The sequence below is a fragment of the Oncorhynchus mykiss genome, chromosome 17 (assembly GCF_013265735.2).
Source record: "Oncorhynchus mykiss isolate Arlee chromosome 17, USDA_OmykA_1.1, whole genome shotgun sequence".
NCBI classification, from domain to species: Eukaryota; Metazoa; Chordata; class Actinopteri; order Salmoniformes; family Salmonidae; genus Oncorhynchus; species Oncorhynchus mykiss.
This window is the reverse complement of record NC_048581.1, coordinates 56,145,283-56,168,932: the sequence shown is the minus strand read 5'-3', so window position 1 is coordinate 56,168,932 and position 23,650 is coordinate 56,145,283. Positions and strand designations below refer to the sequence as shown.

Below are 23,650 nucleotides of genomic sequence, written 5' to 3'. Positions count from 1 at the left end.
TATGTAAAATATATCACTAGCCACTTTAAACAATGCTACCTAATATAATGTTTACATACCCTACATTATTCATCTCATATGTATATGTATATACTGTACTCTATATCATCTACTGCATCTTTATGTAATACATGTATCACTAGCCACTTTAACTATGCCACTTTGTTTACATACTCATCTCATATGTATATACTGCACTCAATACCATCTACTGTATCTTGCCTATGCTGCTCTGTACCATCACTCATTCACATATCTTTATGTACATATTCTTTATCCCCTTACACTTGTGTCTATAAGGTAGTAGTTTTGGAATTGTTAGCTAGATTACTTGTTGGTTATTACTGCATTGTCGGAACTAGAAGCACAAGCATTTCGCTACACTCGCATTAACATCTGCTAACCATGTTTATGTGACAAATAAAATGTGATTTGATTTGGCTGGTGGCATTGTCATGCTAGAGGGTCATGTCAGGATGAGCCTGCAGGAAGGTTACCATATTTGGGAGGAGGATGTCTTACCTGTAACGCACATGTTGAGATTGCCTGCAATGACAACATGCTCAGTCCAATGATGCTGTGACACACTGCCCCAGACCATGACGGACCCTCCACCTCCAGTTTATAGACACACACACACACATATATATATATATATATCTGCCATGGCCAGCGAATATATATATATATATATATATATATATATATATATATATATATATATATATATATATATATATATATATATATATATATATATATATATATATATATATATACAGTTGAAGTCAGGTGTTTACATACACCTTAGCCAAATACATTTAAACTCAGTGTTCACAATTCCTGACATTTAATCCAAGTAAAAATTCCCTGTCTTAGGTCAGTTAGGATCACCACTTTATTTTAAGAAAGTGAAATGTCAGAATAACAGTAGAGAGAATGATTTATTTCAGCTGATATTCCTTTCATCACATTCCCAGTGGGTCAGAAGTTTTCATACACTCAATTAGTATTTGGTAACATTGCCTGTAAAATGTTTAACTTGGGTCAAACGTTTCAGGTAGCCTTCCACAAGCTTCCCACAATAAGTTAAGTGGATTTTGGCCAATTCCTCTTGACTGAGCTGGTGTAACGGAGTCAGGTTTGTAGGCCTCTTTGCTTGCACACGCTTTTTCCGTTCTGCCCACAAATTTTCTACAGGCTTGAGGTTAGGGCTTTGTGATGGCCTCTCCAATAGCTTGACTTTGTTGTCCTTAAGCCATTTGGTCTGTACTTAAGCCATTGAGTGTATGTAAACTTCTGACCCACTGGGAATGTGATGAAATAAAAGCTGAAATAAATCAGAAATTGTGAACAACTGAATTTAAATGTATTTGGCTAAAGTGTACATACATATTCATATATATTTTACTCTTGGAGTGCATGCAAAAGGCTTGAAAATGGCCCTCCGTCCTTGTAGACTTCATCAACAAAATGTAGGCTGCATTTGGAATATCACTACCATTGACATCCAAAGGACAGCTGGAGGCGCTCGTGCTCCACAAGACCCAGACTGGACATGTTCGTTGGCACGGCAACTGATAAACACTTGCAGCAGCTGGAGTGGAGTTACAGTTTGAAAACTTTTCATCTCTCTATTTAAAAAATTGTTGTATAGCGCTCGTTATCTATACAATAAAAGGGTATTTCTTATCAATAGTGTGTTATCTCTTGGACACAATGCCTGTAGTTCACAAGACAGGAACTGTGAAATCCAAGCAGGTAACGTTAACGTTTTATAACGCTAACATTAGATTTCGTTAGCTAATGTTTTAGCTAATAAGTTCGCTATTCCTGAATGCATGATTGTACAGTAATATACATTGTAACTACGTTGCTATCAAGTAGCACTAAGTGACTGATTTGCTGATTAAGGGCTGCATCTCAACGGTTTACAGTGGCTTCCATTATTTGTTCCTTCTCCTTATCTGCATTGAGGTGAAGAAACTAAAGTTGCTAGTAAACAGCTGACAGGGTCCTCCCAAGGTGATGCTGCTGAGTACGGCTGTAACTGACGTTTTCTGCAATCAAAAGCAGAAATGTGCCTTAAATGGCACAACCAGTCCACAAGGTTAAGCAGCAGCCCTCTTTCATTCTTTGGGGAGAACTCTGAGATGCAAATGTCTGGTTGCTATGGTCTACTCTGTTCTTTTCAGAAAATTGCAGATAAAGGAGAGAAGACCAGCAGAAGAAGCCACTGACTGACTGTAGAATATTGAGATGCAGCCCTAGTGGATCATGAAACAAAGTTCTGAAATATGTCTGTTTTGTATAGGGGTCAAACACTCAGTCCCAGAAGGCACCCACAGCAAAGACTGCAAAAGCTGCCAGCAAGAAAAAGGTAGGTGGCTATTATAACTATACACAAATTGAATGTGGAAAAGGGGAAGGGGTCTGAATACTTTAACCTCATAGTTATTGCATAATTTCAAATCCAAAGTGCTGGAGCACAGAGCCAAAACAACAAAAAATGTGTCACTATTGCAATACTTTTGGCGCTTACTGTATATACAACCCTCCATCATGTCTCTTTTCTGTCCTGAACAGTCTTTTTTTTTCATCTCCAGTTTGGCATTTCTCTTATGATGCGGTTCACAGAGGCACTGACGAATGAGTTTTGAACAAACCTTTCCCACTTTTGTTCCATGCTGGCTGTAGACCTAGCTAGCCAGTAACTAGCTAACAGTAGACACAAAGGGGAAACATATAAGTATCTTTGTTTTAGATTAATAGGGTAAACTTGTAATGATATATGCTGACATTTGCCTACAGTAAATTGTTAGCACCAATAGAGGAGCCATCTCGCTATAAAAACCACGCCCCTCTGCAAACACACCTTATCTGATGTTGGTTACAAGCCGATACATATTTAAATTAGGTAAGAGAATATCATGTTACCATTGGTGTATTCAAATGAGAGTTAAGATGATGTCACCTTGTCCACTTAGTAATGAATCCACGTGTTTGACATGGGGGAGGGCACCAGTAACTTTATAATCAAACTTAATCAGTGTTGAAGCAACAGTCATTGTTCATACTTTGGTCATCATACTTTGATCTGGTTTCCTTCAAATATAATCACATTTCATGAAAAACGTGATTTTGACAGTTCATGACCTTTAAAACCTGATAAATACATAGACTGAGTGCATTTTTTATGTTATCAATAAAGATGCACTTTTAACAACTTCCACTGTCCTCCAAGAGTTGCTAAATTTTCTCTTCACTTCAGTTTGCTCCTCACATAATGCACCTTTCCCTTTGCACTTCACCTGTTAGAACCATGACCACGGGTAAGTCTGTTCCGCTTTGTGACCATAGTTGCGCCTTTACGATGAAGTAAACTGCTCCTCTCTAGCCCAAACCTATCGAAAGTTATGACTCATTTACTGAAGCTAAAATGTTTCTTTCTATCGCGGCTTTGCAGGTCACATTTTATAATAATAAAACATTTATAATATTTCCAACGTTATAAACTAGACTTCTTGCGGGCTGCTCACTATTTGTTTGATAAGAAACAAACATGTCGAGCCATAACTTTTAGATGGCACTGAAAGATAGGAAAATAGATCAAAGACACTCATTTCTAAAGCACCAGTGCTACCAATGAAGAAGTTCATTCAGAGCCCTGTATCCACATGATCACATCGTTAGCATTAGGCAAGCAATATAGCCTATGTCAACTTTTTTTAGTCAGACAAACATGTTGCTTATGTCCGTTTGGTCATGTTTTTTTGGTCAGGATGAGGAGGATGGAACAGAGATGGGTGAAGGAGATGAGTGGATGCAAGGGAAGACTCTGATCAAGCCACTTGACCAGCTGGATCTCACTGAGGCTGTGAGTTTACTGTAGCTGGACTGTGGTGTCTGGATTCCTGACATGGCACCAAACAGAGCTAGACTGTAATTGAGTCATAAAGGACACACAGAATAGTTCTGACCACAGATACTGTATAAGTAACTTCTTCTTCATAAGACTTTAAGGTTCTGGCTCATTCATTTACCAGTTGTATGTCATGTTTAGAAGTTGTTTGATGTACTGTATCTTTTTGTCACTTAACCAGGAGTTAAAAGAGGAATTCACCAGGATCCTGACTGCTAACAACCCACATGCCCCTCAGAATATCGTCCGCTACAGCTTCAAGGTAAAGTATTACAGTAACCTCCAGTCTAATCCATGATTTTAGGAACAACTTCTCTCTTCTTCCCTATTGGATCCATCATGTAATGGATATTAATGTAAACAAACAAGATTTTCAAGATACCTTGTATGATGGATATACAGTGCCTTGCGAAAGTATTCGGCCCCCTTGAACTTTGCGACCTTTTGCCACATTTCAGGCTTCAAACATAAAGATATAAAACTGTATTTTTTTGTGAAGAATCAACAACAAGTGGGACACAATCATGAAGTGGAATGACATTTATTGGATATTTCAAACTTTTTTAACAAATCAAAAACGTGCAAAATTATTCAGCCCCTTTACTTTCAGTGCAGCAAACTCTCTCCAGAAGTTCAGTGAGGATCTCTGAATGATCCAATGTTGACCTAAATGACTAATGATGATAAATACAATCCACCTGTGTGTAATCAAGTCTCCGTATAAATGCACCTGCACTGTGATAGTCTCAGAGGTCCGTTAAAAGCGCAGAGAGCATCATGAAGAACAAGGAACACACCAGGCAGGTCCGAGATACTGTTGTGAAGAAGTATAAAGCCGGATTTGGATACAAAAAGATTTCCCAAGCTTTAAACATCCCAAGGAGCACTGTGCAAGCGATAATATTGAAATGGAAGGAGTATCAGACCACTGCAAATCTACCAAGACCTAGCCGTCCCTCTAAACTTTCAGCTCATACAAGGAGAAGACTGATCAGAGATGCAGCCAAGAGGCCCATGATCACTCTGGATGAACTGCAGAGATTTACAGCTGAGGTGGGAGACTCTGTCCATAGGACAACAATCAGTTGTATATTGCACAAATCTGGCCTTTATGGAAGAGTGGCAAGAAGAAAGCCATTTCTTAAAGATATCCATAAAAAGTGTCGTTTAAAGTTTGCCACAAGCCACCTGGGAGACACACCAAACATGTGGAAGAAGGTGCTCTGGTCAGAATTGAACTTTTTGGCAACAATGCAAAACGTTATGTTTGGCGTAAAAGCAACACAGCTGAACACACCATCCCCACTGTCAAACATGGTGGTGGCAGCATCATGGTTTGGGCCTGCTTTTCTTCAGCAGGGACAGGGAAGATGGTTAAAATTGATGGGAAGATGGATGGAGCCAAATACAGGACCATTCTGGAAGAAAACCTGATGGAGTCTGCAAAAGACCTGAGACTGGGACGGAGATTTGTCTTCCAACAAGACAATGATCCAAAACATAAAGCAAAATCTACAATGGAATGGTTCAAAAATAATAGAGACATACCCCAAGCGACTTACAGCTGTAATCGCAGCAAAAGGTGGCGCTACAAAGTATTAACTTAAGGGGGCTGAATAATTTTGCACACCCAATTTTTCAGTTTTTGATTTGTTAAAAAAGTTTGAAATATCCAATAAATGTCGTTCCACTTCATGATTGTGTCCCACTTGTTGTTGATTCTTCACAAAAAAGTACAGTTTTATATCTTTATGTTTGAAGCCTGAAATGTGGCAAAAGGTCGCAAAGTTCAAGGGGGCCGAATACTTTCGCAAGGCACTGTACATAAGCATTATCCAATGCAGATACATGTGTCTTCTCTCAGGAACGTTCTTACAAGCCAATCAGCAGTGTGGATCAGCTGGCTGTCCACTTTGTGCTGGAGGGTAACCTGTTGCACCAGGACTCAGATGAGGCACGCAGACAGAGGGCCAAACAGGGCCTCCCTGAGGGTAGATAGCCAGGGCTTCTGGAATTTTTGTGTGATCAAATATGCTGCCTTTTACAAGAGCAAACATTTTAAATAACTTTGATGGTAACATGAGATGTTGATTATTATTCCAGAAAAAGCCACAGTTGAGACCGCTGTAGCTGAAAAGCCTGAGACTCCGGTAGGAAAGCACTTAAGTTATTAACATACCAAGAAGTTTGTGAAATAGCCTACATTCAGTAATTTGAGTGACTCTTAAGTGACTTCCAATCAACGCATGCCAAACCCACACAAGAGTCGGAGACAAGATAGTGAAAAGTGTTCTCTGGTTCTTTCTTCTGGCTCAGGCTGCAGGTGGGGAGGATGCAGGGGATGTGGAGGAGGGCGGGGGAGAGGAGAGAGCTGACAGTGTGGAGTCCAAGGCTGGCAAGAAGGAGCAGAAAATCACCAACCAGTTCAACTTCAGTGAGAGGGCCTCCCAAACTCTCAACAACCCACTCAGGGTAGGTAGGTTAGGGCCAAGGCAGACCATGTTGCAGGAAGCATACATTGCCTATAATATTGTAGAAGGGCAAATCTGTCTTGCGAAGATTGTCAAGACAATAATTCTCCGAACTCCTTCTCAGGAAAGGGGATGTCAGACAGAGCCCCCTCCTCGTGCAAACTTCTCAGCTACTGCCAATCAGGTGAGAAATACATCATTTTGAGTTTGATGATTCTCATTGTTTGCTGCTCCTCAACATGAACTTTATGAAGGCTAGTGATACAACAGGGTAACCTCCTCCTTCTCCTACTGCAGTGGGAGATCTATGACGTGTATTTGGAGGTGCTGCAGAAGCAGGAGAAGAACAAGGAGAAGGCGAAAGCCGTCCCCAAGAAGGACGACGACAAAGGCAAGAAGAAGATGATGCTGGTGGAGACCCAGGTAAATCTCAAGTCAACAGCTATTCACTTTGACATGAAAAATAAACTATGACGTCAAGCCAATCAATTGGAGATAACACTTAGATAAATTGGGCCCTCAACAACACGCAGACATTGTTGATCCCATTGAAGGTAGAGAACTGAAAACTTTCCCCCTGTTTCCCCCTCAGAGTGATGACATCACCAAAGTGGCCAAGGTGGCCAAGATCATCGAGCGGATGGTGAACCAAAACACGTTTGACGACATTGCACAAGGTAAGTCCTTCTTTCCATGTTATTTTACCTTGATACAAAACCTCCTGATAGTCCCTGCATGATGACATGATATGAGATGTCACTTCCCTCTTTTAGATTTTAAGTACTTTGAGGATGCTTCTGATGAGTACCGGGAGCAGGAGGGCACCCTTCTCCCCCTCTGGAAGTTTCAGTACGACAAAGCCAAGAGGCTGTCTGTCACTGCCCTCTGCTGGTCAGTCTTCTCACATTACAACAACATCGACAATGCGGCTTTCCTATAAATTAAACAGTTCTGATAGGTGTGTGGCTTATAGACAGTAGTTGGACCACTGGGAAAACTTGAAATCTTCCTAATATTTTTGGGGAAATGCATGAAAGAATTATAGTTTCTCTGTTCCTCCACAGGAATGAAAGCTACAAAGATTTGTTTGCCGTCGGCCTTGGATCATGTAAGTACACAAGGTATACCAAACCTGTACCATTTTTTACTTCTTTCTCTGAGCTATCTTGACCCGCTCTTCCCCCCAGATGACTTCACCAAGCAGGGGCGGGGCATGCTGGTGTTCTACTCCCTGAAAAACTCCACTTTCCCTGAGTATATCTACCCCACGACGTCGGGCATCCTGTGCCTGGACATCCACAAGCACCTGCCCTACCTGGTGGCCGTGGGCTTCTACGACGGCTGCGTGGCCGTCTACAACCTCAAAGAAGAGACGCTGCAGCCCATCTATAAGAGCACCGCCAAGTCTGGCAAGCACACCGACCCTGTGTGGCAGGTTTGTGTTAGTTTGTGCATGTTCTGTATTTTGGATAACACTCACTGACGCATGATGTTCCAAGACTTGTCTGTCTGGCTGTCTGTTTGTCTGCAAATCACTGTCTCGGATTTGTGTTTTTTTTGGGTCATTGTGCCAAATTATGTTTGTGACATTTCTTTTTCAGGTGAAGTGGCAGAAGGACGACATGGACAACAATCACAACTTCTTCTCTGTGTCATCTGATGGCCGTGTGGTGTCATGGACTCTTGTCAAGGTGCTCGAGAAACACATTCACTTTCCTCAGTATGTGTGTTAATATATGCATGTCTGCTCGTGAGCATTTGTGCATATTTTGTATTGGGATCCCCATTAGCTGTTGCAAAAGCAGCAGCTACTCTTCCACAAGACATGAAACATGACATAATACAGAACATTAATAGACAACAGCTCAAGGTCAGAACTACATAAACAAATATATATATATATTACAAAAGGCACACGTAGCCTACATATAAATACATACACACAAACTCTCTAGGTCAAATAGGGGAGAGGCGTTGTGCCGTGAGGTGTTGCTTTATCTGTTTTTTAAAACCAGGTTTGCTGTTTATTTGAGCAATATGAGATGGAATGGAGTTCCATGCAATAATGGCTCTATATAATACTGTACGCTTTCTTGAATTTGTTCTGGATTTGGGGACTGTGAAAAGACCTCTGGTGGCATGTCTAGTGGGGTAAGTGTGTGTGTCAGAGCTGTGTGTAAGTTGTCTCTGCAAACAATTTGGGATTTTCAACACATTCATTTTTCTTAGAAAAATAAGACGTGATGCAGTCAGTCTCTCCTCAACTTTTAACCAAGAGAGACTGGCATGCATAGTATTTATATCAGCCCTCTGATTACAATGAAGAGCAAGACGTGCCTCTCTGTTCTGGGCCAGCTGCAGCTTTAAAAACATTAAATATGTGTTAATAAGTACAGTACGTGAATGTTCATGTGTGTGTGTACCAGTCAAACGTTTGGACACACCTACTCATTCAAGGGTTTTTCTTTATGTTCTTTCTTTCTTTTCTTTATTTCTACGTTGTAGAATAATAGTGAAGACATCAAACGATGAAATAACACATATGGAATCATGTAGTAACCCAAAAAGTGTTAAACAAATCCAAATATATTTTATATTCTTCAAAGTAGCCACCCTATGCTGAGCACTTGTTGGCTGCTTTTCCATCACTCTGCTGTCCAAATCATCCCAAACCATCTCAATTGGGTTGAGGTCGGGTGATTGTGAAGGCCAGGTCATCTTATGCAGCACTCCATGACTCTCCTGCTTGGTAAAATAGCCCGTACACAGCCTGCTGGAATGTTGGGTCATTGTCCTGTTGAAAAACAAATCATAGGCCCACTAAGCGCAAACCAGATGGGATGGCGTATTGCTGCAGAATGCTGTGGTAGACATGCTGGTTGTGTGCCTTGAATTCTAAATCAATCACAGACAGTGTCACCAGCAAAGCACCCCCACACCATCACACCTCCATGCTTCATGGTTGGAACCACACATGCGGAGATCATCCATTCATCTACTCTGCGTCTCACAAAGACTCTGCGGTTGGAACCAAAAATCAGACCGAAGGACAGATTTCCAGAGGTCTAATGTCCATTGCTTGTGTTTCTTGGCCCAAGCAAGTCTCTTCTTCTTATCTGTGTCCTTTAGTAGTGTTTTTTTTTGCAGCAATTCGACCATGAAGTACTGATGCACGCAGTCTCCTCTGAACAGTTGATGTTGAGATGTGCCTGTTACTTGAACTCTGTGAATAATTTATTTAGGCTGCAATTTCTGAGCTGCGGTTAACTCTAAATTAACTTATCCTCTGCAGCAGAGGTAACTCTGGGTCTTCCTTTCCTGTGGCGGTCCTCATGGGAGCCAGTTTCACCATAGCGTTTGATGGTTTATACGACTGCACTTGAAGAAACGTTCAAAGTTCTTGGCATTTTCCGGAGTGACTAACCTTCATGTCTTAAAGTAATTTTAGCTGTTCTTGCCATAATATGGACTTGGTCTTTTACCAAACAGGACTATCTTCTGTATACCACCCCTACCTTGTCACAACGAAACTGATTGGCTCAAACACATTAAGAAGGAAAGAAATTACACAAATTAACTTTTTCAAGGCATACCTGTTCATTGAAATGCATTCCAGGTGACTACCTTATGAAGCTGGTTGAGAGAATGCCAATAGTGTGCAAAGCTGTCATCAAGGCAAAGGTTAGCTACTTTGAAGAATCTCAAATATAAAATATATTTAGATTTGTTTAACACTTTTTTGGTTACTACGTGATTCCATATGTGTTATTTCATAGTTCTGATGTCTTCACTATTATTCTACAATGTAGAAAAAAGAAAAAAGAAAGAAAAACCCTTGAATGAGTAGGTGTGTCCAAACTTTTGACTGGTAATGTAAGAGTATTTTTGTGTATTAATTTGTTCTCACAGTAGTTTTGATGTGGGTTTGAATGGTTGCAGAATGAGCTGGTCTTCACAGACATCATCAAGCTGTCGTTGGCGGGAGCTGTGTCAGAAGGACCAGAAGGCGTGCAACTTCCCATCATGGGTAAGACCTGTCATCAACTGACGCATCATTTCAACACTGTTTGATACCTGTTAGGATCATTTAAATATTTGACAATGTTTGTCGTCCCACAGCTTGTGGAACATCCTTCGACTTCCACAAACAGATTGACTACCTCTTCCTGGTTGGCACGGAGGAGGGCAAGATTCACAAGGTGAGCAGACATTAAAACATGGTCCCCAGTCATGTATCCCCACTGACTATTGCTGTGTTCAGCCACTCCAAAATGTTTACTTATTTTATGGCAACTTAATGAGATATGAATTGTCTTGGGTGTCCTGACCGTCTGCTAGTTGCTCGTCTGAGGAATCAAATGGAGTCTTGTTCTGTTGTGTTTGTAGTGTGGTGTGTGATATCCTGCTGGGCCACAGAAGCAATGCCTTCTCCTTGTCTCTCAGAGAGTGAGGAAGTTCTCTCATTAGCACTAGGCTTTGGGCTTGGCACAGCCTCTTTCCAGCGGGCTGTAAAGCACCACTCTGAAGTGGTGCTTTACCTCTATCTCCGCTCTCAACGGTGCAGCCCTACAACTTGTTTAGTGGTTTTTCGGGGGCTCAGAGGGAAGCCTTTTTCAAATGCTAAATTTAAGAAGAGGAGTAGTCACGGTGATTGGCATAATTTAAACACGGTTTCAAAATATATATATTTTTTCCCCGTATTTGTCAGAGATTTGTCAGTCTATGCTAGGATTGTTAGTCTAGGATAGGCTTGTCAGTCTAGGCTGGCGCTCTGGGAGGCCCTCTCACGCGGTGCTAAGCATTTAATGAGAGCCAAAATGAGGGCAGACCCTCCAAACCTCTCCCAGATTTGCTCATTAACAGCAGACAGCTGTAGTTTTTGGCTGGCGTCCATCCTCATTTGGCCTTCTCACACAAGTGTCTATCCAGCAGTGGTGCAAAGAGACACGCTACTGTGAGGTTCTGAACACACACACACTGAAGCAGAGTTCTACAGGGGATCTTTTTTTTCCTCAATCTAGACGGGATGACGGATTCAATAAGGTTCCATTGCTCTCAGCTACAGCTTTGAGACAGATTGACTCAATCTCACACACACAGACAAACGCCTTTTAGAAGCCCCTTACAGAACTGCCACTGCCACGCAGAGCCTCAAGTGACAGGCAGCTCAGTCTACTCTCTCTAAAGGCTATGCTAATTGTGAGCATTAGCCCACTGTGTTAGCTAGCTAGCTCCCTGCAATGTTATGGTTCGGTAAGCGCATATGCTAATGAAGAGTTTTGGCTGATTGCGAGCTCGCTGTAGCAGTGTCATCAAAAGGCCCATTCTGATTTTCCAGATCTTCCTGACTGTGCAAGCTCATTAGTTTCTCTTCAGTGTCTCGTTGTTGTGGCGGTTTTGCAACATCGGGTGGGAGATAGTTTCATCACACACACGCACTGTGGTCTAAGTCACAATAAACCTACAGTATTTAGTGTTTAATATGCCTACATTAAGGGTTTTTGAAAACTCTGTACATTACATTGTAATGAAGGCCTTTTATGTTGTACAACAGGGGTTCCCAAACGTTTTCTCTCAGGCCCCCCTTCCAGCATTGGGGAACATCCCGCCATGTTTATCTCTATGGGCATAAGCACTGTAAACAAATTTAGAAGGTTTTAAAGCTTATTTCCTGCAATTCTACACATTATGTCATGAGGTGCAGAGAATTTTCAGTTTCAAAGCAAATTTTCTTGCAATTCTATACATTTTGCCATGTCTAATGTGTATTCATGTGATATTTGAGTGACTGAAACATTACAACAAAATCTATGGTCAAAAAAGCCTAGCTAAAAAAACATTAGCTTACATGGGCAAGTTGATCTGGACATTTCTGGCAAGTTGTAAATAGCTCTCTTAAGGTATGCAATGGCTGACATGACAAGAGAATTATACTAGTGCATTCTACTATTACAACTTTCAAGAGTAAGTTGAAAGCCGTGCCCCGCCCCACAGTTCGGGAACCACTGTTGTAGAAGATGCTAAGACGTTCATCAGGCTCATGATCGTGTGCTCCATATCAGGATAAAATTGAGAGAAAAGATCATAGGTGGCACAGGAGTTTCAAGGTTGGGGAAACTATCTTTTCACCCCTCCCCCCAAAAAATAACCTTTAAGATAAAGCATGCATCTATTATCCCATTTGCAGACTAATGTAAAATAGCCTACTATTTCAAATGTGATGAGAAGATTGAATAGTCATAAATTAGGATTATAATATAACTCAATATTTGCAAAATAATTAGGTTCTGAACAATGCTTTTTTTCTCCTTTGCACAGATTCAGAGCTCAGCCCTAGCTAAGGATTAGGATAAGGATATTAGCAGAATCCTAATCTTTAACAAAAATGACAGGGTAGCCTGCTCTGATGACAAACTGACAGCAATAAAAACAACCTTGTCTTGAATGCAACCATCTAATCTAGGCCTATGAAAAGGTGAGACACATATTGTACAATATGACGTCCATCTAGCCTGGAGGAGGAAATTATATTATCCTAAAATGACTTTCCAGTGGCACTGACTCACAGAACGAATGATAAAGACAGGGAATATGTTCTCCACTAGTGCTAATACGATGGGCAATAATGTTTTGTTCAATTTAAGAATTGAGAATTTTTGTAACTAAAGACAGATTATAGTTTTTACTCTCTTTTCTCTTTAGTGTTTGTCCCACAATTGTATTTTGAAATGTTGCGATATAGCCCTAGGACTATTTTAGATGCGTTTCACTGACAGCCGCACTCAACAAACAGCTATGTGCTTGTGATTTAAAACAATCCACAGGCATTTCTTAAAAGAAGCTAATGACCCTCTGTGGATAAATCATGCTCTCTGGTTTAGTCATTTGAATGATTTTAAAAAGTTATTTGTATCATTTATATTATTATTTTATTTATTTATTCATAGATAGGATTAATTATAGCTAGCTCCTTGTCTCCTCCTTGTTAGCTCTAGCTAGCTCCTTGTCTGTGACATTTTTTGATTCATGCAAACTCGCACAAATACACACCCACACACACAGCTATGCGTGTGATATCAGTTCCAATCTGTCACCTCTTGTTGGAAAACAGCCACCTCCGGGAGCTCTTGGGACAAATGTAATATCTCTGCTGTGATTTATTCACTACATATCCCCTTATATAAAAACCCCACTGGGCACAGACATCAGTTCAACGTCTATTGTTATGTACATTTGGTTGAGTTGTCAACTAACACGAAATCAACAAAACATGTCACCATGACATTGGATTGAGTTGTTTTTAAAGAAATTCCCTTACGTTGGTGACTTTTTTGCAAATCCAATCTGTTTTCCCACGTTGATTAAACCTCCTAATAATGAATTTCTTTGTTGAAATGACGTGGGAACAACGTTGATTCAACCAGTTTTGGCATTTTGATTTATCTCTTTCATTTAACTCTGATACTTTCTCTGTGCTTTCACTCCTATCATTCTGTCACCGTGCAAATTATGTAGCTTGCAATAATAGTAGAGAGCAAGTTTGGTTCACAGCTACAGTACATTGTCTATCTGGAGTGGTTTATGGGTGAATGTGAGGACTGACTCCATATTATTGCTGTGTCATTTCCAGTGCTCCAAGGCTTACTCCAGCCAGTTCCTGGAGACCTACAATGCCCATAACATGGCAGTGGACGCAGTTAAGTGGAACCACTTCCACACCAAGGTCTTTATATCCTGCAGCTCTGATTGGACCGTCAAGATCTGGGACCACACCATCAAGTAAGTCTACTCACCATCACACTATTGTGCCCGCCCACCATCAAGTAAGTCTACTCACCATCACACTATTGTGACCCGAATCAAACTATGCTGTCTCTGATATTTATTTTCCCATTGGCCACCTTAGATTAGAGGAGTAGCTAAATTCAAAAAGGTCTCGCTGTTCCAAATCTATGTCAGGCTATAATTCTGGTTTTAAAATGGCACCTCAAAAACATCCATTTGAACCCTGGGGGCTCTATTTTTGTCTGCCACAAAGGAGGCACAAGATAGTTTCCAATTTGATGATGTAAAAACTGGCGGTCTGGCATTTTCCATCTCCAACGTCAGGTTCGGCAGTTTACCTGTCTAACATCAGCTCGATTGCGCTGAAGTGGGAGGGGTGGCAATATCTGAGGCCTGTCCTTAAAAACAAGCACAAAATAGAAAATGTCATAATGCGCTAATTAGAAGTTTTAAGACCCACATAAAGCAGGTCTTAAAGGTAACGCATGGTTTTTGAGAGCGGATGTGCAGCCTAGCCAGCCATGACGTGCAGTGCACATGGTGATTCTCGTTCTTATGAACATAAAAAACTATTGGTTTCCCCCCATTTAGTTTCATTTGATTAAAAAACAAGCATAGCCTACCCTCCCCTTAATCAAGGGTGGTTTAGCAGCATCACATAGGTTTGTCTTTGTATCCTGGCCATGAGCCAGAAGTAGTATATGAATAAAGGGGTTTTAAATGGTCTGCTGAGTGCTTTGGAATATTTTGGAGGTTTTTGCCCTCATGCTTTTTCATTGTTCACAATTCACATACCTGCATTTCACTTGTTCAAGTAGCCATCCATCCCCATTTTCAAAGAGCGCCCCTCGCTCGATTACCAATGACACGCACTTCCAAACTATTCAGTCCTCCGGTAATGCCATATCAATGGGCAATTTTTTTGAGAATCAGTCTCGCATGTAGGCAACGATACAATTGACAGGAGCCTTGTATTTTGTAGACATGCAAATGTTATACGTAAAGACATTTAGGCCTACTTGTGCACACAGTGCCATGGAATGAGAAGAGTGATTTATGACATCATGCTTCTGACCCGATCCTATTTAGAAAGAATCACCTTCCATGGCTTTATGGCAAGAACGTACTGTACGTGGCTCAAATGCAATATTTTTTTCAGGCCTTATCAATAGCCTAGTGATTTTAATCTTGCACGTTGACCACGTTTGGCATGTCCAGAATGTATTTACACATGCACATAGCACATGTATCAGTGTACAGTAAATGCTATAGCCTATGTTTAACAAATCAAACCAAAAATACATTTTCACATGCGCCGAATACAGCAGGTGTAGACCTTACCGTGAAATGCTTACTTACAAGCCCTTAACCAACAATGCAGATTTTTTTTTTTTTAAGTACGAAAATATTTACCCAAAAGTTAATAAAAAACGAAAGTAAGTAACACAAACGAATAACAGTAACGAGGCTATGTACAGGGGGTACATGTACCGAGTCAATGTGTGGGGGTACAGGTTACTCGAGGTAATTGAGGTAGTACAATATGTACTGTAGGTAGAGGTAAAGTGACTATGCATAGATAAATAACAGCGAGTAGTAGCAGCGTATAAAAGGGGGTCAATGAAAATAGTCCGGATAGCCATGTGATTAACTGTTTAGCAATTTAGCAGTGTACAATATAAACGCAACATGTAACAATTTCACAGATTTTACTGAGTTACAGTTCATAATGGAAATCAGCCAATTGAAATAAATTCATTAGGCCCTAACCTATGGATTTCGCGTGACTGGGAATACAGATATACAGTACCAGTCAAAAGTTTGGACACCTACTCATTCAAGGGTTTTTATTTATTTTTACTATTTTCTACATTATAGAAAACAAAATATACTTTATACTTGAGATTCTTCAAAGTAGCCACCCTTTGCTTTGATGACAGCTTTGCACACTCTTGGCATTCTCTCAGCCAGCTTCATGAGGTTGTCACCTGGAATGCATTTCAATTAAGAGGTGTGTCTTGTTATTGAGTTTAAAATCAAATCAATTCAAATTGTATTAGTCACATGCACCAAATACCAAAGGTGTAGATCTTACAGTGAAATGCTTACTTAAAGGCCCTAACCAACAATGCAGTTTAAAAAATAAGTATAAGAACAAGTAATTAAAGAGTAGCAGGAAAATAACAAAAGCGAGACTATATACAGGGGTACCGGTACAGTCAATGTGGTAATTGAGATAATATGTACATGTAGGTAGAGTTATTAATGTGACTATGCATAGATAATAACAGTGGGGGGTGGGGGGGGGGGGGGTGCAATGCAAATAGTCTGGGTAGCCATTTGATTAGATGTTCAGGAGTCTTATGGCTTGGGGAAAGAAGCTGTTTAGAAGCTTCTTGACCCCAGACTTGGCGCTTGCTGTGCGATAGCAGAGAGAACAGTCTATAACTAGGGTGGCTGTAGTCTTTGACAATTTTTAGGGCCTTCCTCTGACACCGCCTGGTATAGAGGTCCTGGATGGCAAGAAGCTTGGCTGTACTGGGCTGTACACACTACCCTCTGTAGTGCCTTGTGGCCGGAACCCAAGCAGTTGCCATACATACCAGGCAGTGATGCAACCACTCTCGATGATGCAGCTGTAGAACCTTTTGAGGATCTGTGGACCCTTGCCAAATTTTTTCAGTCTACTGAGGGGGAATAGGTTTTGTCGTGCCCTCTTCATGACTGTCTTGGTGTGCTTGGACCATGTTAGTTTGTTGGTTATGTGGACACCAAAGAACTTGAAGCTTTCAACCTGCTCCATTACAGCCCCGTCGATGAGAATGGGGGTGTGCTTGGTCCTCCTTTTCCTGTAGTTCACAATCATCTCCTTTGTCTTGATCACGTTGAGGGAGAGGTTGTTGTCTTGGCATCACACTGCCAGGTCTCTGAACTCCCTATAGGCTGTCTCGTTGTTGTCTGTGATCAGGCCTACCACTGTTGTGTCATTGGAACATTTAATGATGATGTTGGAGTCATGCCTAGCTGTACAGTCATGAGTGAACAGGGAGTACAGGAGGGGACTGAGCACACACCCCTGAGGGGCCCCTGTGTTGAGTATCAGCGTGGTGGCTGTTTTGTTACCTACCCTTACCACCTGGGGGCGGCCCGTCCGGAAGTCCAGGATCCAGTTGCAGAGGGAGGTGTTTGGTCCCAGGGTCCTTAGCATATTGATGAGCTTTGAGAGCACTATGGTGTTGAACTCTGAGCTGTAGTCAATGAATAGCATTCTCACATAGGTGTTCCTTTTGTCCAGGTGGGAAAGGACAGTGTGGAGTGCAATAGAGATTGCATCATCTGTGGATCTGTTAGGACGGTTTGCAAATTGGAGTGGGTCTAGGGTTTCTGGGATAATGGTGTTGATGTGAGCCATGACCAGCATTTCAAAGCACTTCATGTCTACAGACGTGAGTGCTATGGGTCGGTAGTCATTTAGGCAGGTTACCATAGGGACATGGTGGTCTTCTTAAAACATGTTGGTATTACAGACTCGGACAGGGAAAGGTTGAAAATGTTAGTGAAAACACTTGCCAGTTGGTCAGCGCATGCTCGCAGTACACGTCCTGGTAATCCGTCTGGCCCTGCGGCCTTGTGAATTTTGACCTGTTTAAAGGTCTTACTCACATCGGCTGCGGAGAGCATGATCACACAGTCGTCCGGAACAGCTGGTGCTCTCATGCATGTTTCAGTGTAATTTGCCTCGAAGCGAGCATAGAAGTAATTTAGCTCGTCTGGCAGGTTCATGTTACTGGGCAGCTCTCGACTGCGCTTCCCTTTGTAGTCTGTAAGGGTTTACAAGCAGTGTGGGTTTATTCGTTCGCATATGAATTTTCAGAAGGCAGCCCGACCTCCGTCCTCTTTTTCTCCTTCTTATCTTCACGCAAATAACAGGGATTTGGGCCTGTTCCCGGGAAAGCAGTATGTCTTTCACGTCGGGCTTGTTGGACTCATTAAAGGAAAAAAACGCTTCTACCAGTTTGTGGCGAGTAATTGCTGATCTGATGTCCAGAAGTTATTTTCGGTCGTAAGAGACGGTAGCATTATGTACAGAATAAGTGAACAAATAAGTTACAAACAACGCAAAAAAAATAACAAAAAAACACGGTTGGTTAGGAGCGCGTAAAACATCAGCCATCTTCTTACGGCGCCATGAGCCAATCAGTTGTGTTGTGACACGGTAGGGGTGGAATAGCCCTATTTTGTAAAAAAACAAGTCCATATTATGGTAAGAACAGCTCAAATAAGCAAAGAGAAACGACAGTCCATCATTTCTGTAAGGCATGAAGGTCAGTCAATCTGGAAAATGTCAAGAACTTTGAAAGTTTCTTCAAGTGCAGTCGCAAAAACCATCAAGCACTATGATGAAACTGGCTCTTATGAGGACTGCCACAGGAAAGGAAGACCGATTATTACCTCTGCTGCAGAGGATAAGTTAATTAGAGTTAACCACACCTCAGAAATTGCAGCCCAAATAAGTTCTTCACAGAGTTCAAGTAACAGACACATCTCAACATCAACTGTTCAGAGGAGATTGCGTGAATCAGGCCTTCATGGTCGAATTGCTGCAAAGAAACCACTACTAAAGGACATCGATAAGAAGAAGAGACTTGCTTGGGCCAAGAAACACGAGCAATGGATATTAGACCGGTGGACATCTGTCCTTTCCAAATTTGAGATTTTTGGTTCCAACCGCAGCGTCTTTGTGAGACGCAGAGTAGATGAACAGATGATCTCCGCATGTGTGGTTCCCTCCGTGAAACATGGAGAAGGAGGTGTGATGGTGTGGGGGTGCTTTGCTGGTGACACTGTCAGTGATTTATTTAGAGGCACACTTAACCAGCATGGCTATCACAGAATTTTTCAGCAATACGCCATCCTGCCTGGTTTGTGCTTAGTGAGACTATCATTTGTTTTTCAACAGGACATTGACCCAAAACACACCAGGTTGTGTAAGGGCTATTTGTCCAAGGAGAGTGATAGAGTGCTGCTTCAGATGGCTTGGCCTCCACAGTCACCCGACCTCAACCCAATTTCGATGGTTTGGGATGAGTTGGACCGTAGAGTGAAGGAAAAGCAGCCAACAAGTGCTCAGCATATGTGGGAACTCCTTCAAGACTGTTGTAAAAACATTCCAGGTGAAGCTGGTTGAGAGAATGCCAAGATTGTGCAAAGCTGCCATCAAGGCAAAGGGTGGCTACTTTGAAGAATCTCAAATATAAAATATATTTTGATTTGTTTAACACTTTCTTTGTTACAACATGATTCCATATGTGTTATTTCATGGTGTTGATGTCTTCACTATTATTCTACAATGTAGCATAAATATAGTAAATAATAATATAGTAAACATAAAGAAAAACCTTTGAATGAGTAGTTGTGTCCAAACTTTTGACTGGTACTGTATTTATACTGTATATTGGTTCCTGATCTTTGTGATATCCCTCATATATAGGACAGACACTTCAGAAGAAACTTCCTTTAGATTTTTTTGGGGGGACTATCTGTTGTTCCATGCAGTGAATCTGTTATTTCATGCATTTGTATGGGCTAATAGCAGTAATGCCAAATAAAAATTTTCATAAAATAATTGTTTTATGTATTTTTTTGATACTTCAAGGGGTCTTAACATTCTAAATCAAATAGCAAAATGATCCTTGGTATGACCTTCTTAAAACAGAATACTTTTTCAGAAATTGATTCTACATTGTTTAGGGAGCATGGTGAAGGAGCCACTTATTTAGTTCAGCAGTAGTTGAACAGTAGTCCCTCTGCACACGTAAATGGTCATTTGAATAAGATCGTGTGGATTGATTAGGTCGGAACTACTTTTTCCTGTTGATACAAGCCCTTGTAACTCCATCTATCTGAATGGCCTGTGAGTGATGAGTCATGCGTCTCAGATCAGATCTAGCCTGAGTCACAAAATGTCAGAAGTAGTGTTATAGATTTCTCTGCAGGTTACAGAAATCAGGACTTCAGCCTGGCAGCCTGTGATAAACGAATAAAATCATTCAGCTTACCCCGCACTCTCTTGACATGCTAGTTTCTTTCAGTAGCTTCATGTGCTATCTGTCTGTTTATCTACATAGAATAACTATCTCTCTAGTCTATGGACTGGCTGCACCACTTTTTGATTGACAAAATACAAGCATTTGGCTGCACCTGCAAATCTGTGTATGCGACCAATAAACGTTGATTTCTAGCCTACTTTGTATCTTAGTTAACAGAAACGATTTAGAGTAAATGTGTTCTTTAACTGCCTGATACCACTTTGGAATCAGTGTGACCCAATCTGTTTTGTTCTCATTTAATGAAAAATCACTCCAAAGATATTTTGGATAGATTTTTTTAAACCAGGCAAGTCATTTAAGTCATTTTATTTTGAATGATGGACTAACGGGGAACAGTGGGTTAACTGCCTTGTTCAGTGGCAGAACGACAGATTTTTTTACCTTGTCAGTTCGGGGATTTGATCCAGCAACCTTTTGATTAGTGGCCCAACACTCTAACCACTAGGTTATCTGCCGACATGGCATTGACCAGGTTCTATTTTCCACATGTCTTTAGCGCTACTTATCTGCCTGCCTGCACCTCAAAAGACTGAGGACAAACATTTCAAACCATTGTATTGTTCATACAGTTCACCAAACAGTCTCACCACTGGGAGCAATAACAGTCACTGTTCATGTCTCCTTCCTTTTCTTTGGAAAGAATGGAATATAAGATACTGCAGTTCACGCACTTTCAAACTTATCATCCTGGATCCCATTCCCCGCTCTGCCTCATCTCTCTAGACCCTGAAGACCTCACAGGAGCAAATAACATGCCTTATAATACACTGACAGGGAGGAGAGGATCTCTTTGGTGGGATAAGAGGAGGGCGCAGGTTGCATTTACTCATCGGCTCGACCCAATGGAGTCTATATAGCCTGAAGAGGTGCTATTGATTTTTATTTTCAAGCCCTCTCTCTCTCTTTATTTTTTTTCACTCGGGAAGAGTAATGTCTGTCTTCGTCTTTTTCACTCTTTACTCTCTAACTTTTTACTTGTACTTATGATGAACTTATGAAGTAATGTGACCTGCTCTTACAAAAGTTTAGAGAAGGTGTCTATGATGTATTGTTTTCTGCTATCTTTAAGGTAAATAACGTAATCTAGATTTTATAGTATTAGTATTTGTATCCATTACGGAGTCCTTATACTTCAGTGTCCATGTCTCTGTAGGACCCCAATGTTCACCTTTGACCTGAACGCCTCTGTGGGAGATGTGGCATGGTCTCCTTACTCCTCCACTGTCTTCGCTGCAGTCACCACTGATGGCAAGGTATGTAACCAATTAGAGGCAAAGAGACCAAGGCATGTCCTCTCACTCAAAAGTTGTTTTTATGAAACTCCATCAAGGCCAATGTCGTCAAAACGTTGTTAACTAACAAAAGCTTAAATCACTTTTTTTGAGGAGCAGCAAACGGTGAATGGACATATATGTCTGTCTGTCTATCTTAATTTCTTCCAAAAAATATGTTTAACACAATGACTCTTATATGGCTAAGAGGTAACAAACAACTTATATTACAAGGGTACTGAAGACATGGTCTGCATCAAAAAGAAAGAAATCAATAAGCATTGCCAATGCAGGTTTGATGGAGTCCGTCCCAGAGTCATTTGTACTACAGCACTCTCCAAGTATTTTGTTCTGTTTATCTCGGTGTCTGTTGTTAGCGCGCCAGCCAGCTGTTGTCATTGGTCTACTGACGTGATTGGTCTTCAGTGGCTTGGCCGGTCCATTGATGCGGGAGTAGCTGTGGAGGTTGTCATCTCTCTGGCCTGCCTGGGAGTTCATCACATTATCCTGTTTCTCTCTCTCTCTCTCTCTCTCTCTCTCTCTCTCTCTCTCTCTCTCTCTCTCTCTCTCTCTCTCTCTCTCTCTCTCTCTCTCTCTCTCTCTCTCTCTCTCTCTCTCTCTCTCTCTCTCTCTCTCTCTCTCTCTCTCTCTCTCTCTCTCTCTCTCTCTCTCTCTCTCTCTCTCTCTCTCTCTCTCTCTCGCTTTCTATTTTGCCTGTCATGTGAAATTAAGGAAATTAGTGCCGATGAACAATGTGACGATGTGCTATGAACCATCTGCTCTGTCACTTTGTCTGCAAACAGACAGATTAGAAAACTCTGCGGTGTGCATGGTGTCTGATATGGCTGAAAACTGAGTCCTGTACTCCAGGGGTTTGGGCCTCCCCAGTCCCCCACAGACAGGGAATGATATGGTTCACTGATAAAGACAGTCAAAAGGATGCAATAGTCTACATAAAAAATCTGGGCTAATTCACAAAACATGTATCCAGAAAATACTCAACACAAACACAACAGTAGCCTCAATAATGGCAAATAATTACTGAAATCCAGTTACCTCAACATTTGATGGATAAATAGTTACTGTAGAAATGGAAAAGGCCACATTCACATAACCAAAGAGATACCTTCCATTAACACTATACCTTTATCTCATTCTCAGCCATGTCAAATGAAATACACTGACAGCCATAACAACACAATTATTATTGAAAGGAATTACACTCATTTATATTCCCTAGATTCAACTATAAAGAAGAATAGAGACTTCCCAATTGTATGATATTACCATTTATTGACCTGTTTTGTATCTAATCCAGTTCCTAGCTGCTAGAAAACTTTCTATGGCATAGCCTAGATTTTGTTTTTCAAGCAGTTTCACAGCAACATCAGTTTCTAAGCAGAAAGAGAATATGAAATATTCTCGGTTAAGGTTGAAACTGTCACAATACAACCATTCGTTTTTTGTCCTATACAGTACCACTTGTCTAATGACTGCTACAATTTGTATAATTTGGATTATATTTACAGTCATTCATAGTTGTCTCATTGAGATGAAAAATCCCTATTATAAGTGATAGCAAGCCTAGAGGTCAACGGCAGCCCTTCTTTAGAATGTCACTGCTGGCTATGTGGGCTGCTTGCTTCGTCACTCCCACTAATGACCAAAATACTCCCTCTACACTGTGTGTGTGTGTGTGTGTGTGTTGGTTGACATGTATTTACTGATGAATGGACCAATTTTCAGTGATGCTAAATGTCAGGAGAGGCAAGCTTTTCCTGTCAGAGTAATTTGAATAACAAGACATTGCGCACACACACACACTCTCTCAGTGTTGCGCAAACACTGGTACGAACACCAGATGGTCCGAGTTGCATCCCCACTGAGAATCTCTCTCGCTTGCCTTGCTGATTTGGTTTGTCACTCAGAGGTTCCCAGCTGGAATAGATGAGGATGGAACAACATGCGCAACTCAATTTTTTTTAGAGAATATCTCATATATCTTTCTATAAAAAACAGTATGAGTCAGCTTTCACACTCATTCCAAAAGGCAGCAGGTTCAAACATATTTCTGTTCTCCACCATCCCACA

The 23,650-nt window shown here is 41.1% G+C and overlaps 1 protein-coding gene across 1 annotated transcript in view; it reads left to right on the top strand.

The window, feature by feature from the left end:
* The first annotated feature begins 1,566 nt into the window (after positions 1 to 1,566).
* dnai1.2 (dynein, axonemal, intermediate chain 1, paralog 2) overlaps positions 1,567 to 23,650 on the top strand; it is a 36,700-nt gene continuing 14,616 nt past the window's right edge. Inside the window, exons 1-18 of the mRNA XM_036950223.1 lie at positions 1,567 to 1,761; positions 2,315 to 2,380; positions 3,782 to 3,877; positions 4,104 to 4,184; positions 5,787 to 5,913; positions 6,026 to 6,072; positions 6,239 to 6,394; positions 6,518 to 6,577; positions 6,691 to 6,816; positions 6,986 to 7,070; positions 7,167 to 7,284; positions 7,458 to 7,501; positions 7,581 to 7,828; positions 7,995 to 8,084; positions 10,333 to 10,420; positions 10,513 to 10,592; positions 14,024 to 14,172; positions 21,442 to 21,541. Of these exons, the coding sequence (XP_036806118.1) occupies positions 1,720 to 1,761; positions 2,315 to 2,380; positions 3,782 to 3,877; positions 4,104 to 4,184; positions 5,787 to 5,913; positions 6,026 to 6,072; positions 6,239 to 6,394; positions 6,518 to 6,577; positions 6,691 to 6,816; positions 6,986 to 7,070; positions 7,167 to 7,284; positions 7,458 to 7,501; positions 7,581 to 7,828; positions 7,995 to 8,084; positions 10,333 to 10,420; positions 10,513 to 10,592; positions 14,024 to 14,172; positions 21,442 to 21,541 (1,803 nt within the window). The 5' untranslated portion in view covers positions 1,567 to 1,719. The remainder of the gene's footprint in view (positions 1,762 to 2,314; positions 2,381 to 3,781; positions 3,878 to 4,103; positions 4,185 to 5,786; positions 5,914 to 6,025; positions 6,073 to 6,238; positions 6,395 to 6,517; positions 6,578 to 6,690; positions 6,817 to 6,985; positions 7,071 to 7,166; positions 7,285 to 7,457; positions 7,502 to 7,580; positions 7,829 to 7,994; positions 8,085 to 10,332; positions 10,421 to 10,512; positions 10,593 to 14,023; positions 14,173 to 21,441; positions 21,542 to 23,650) is intronic.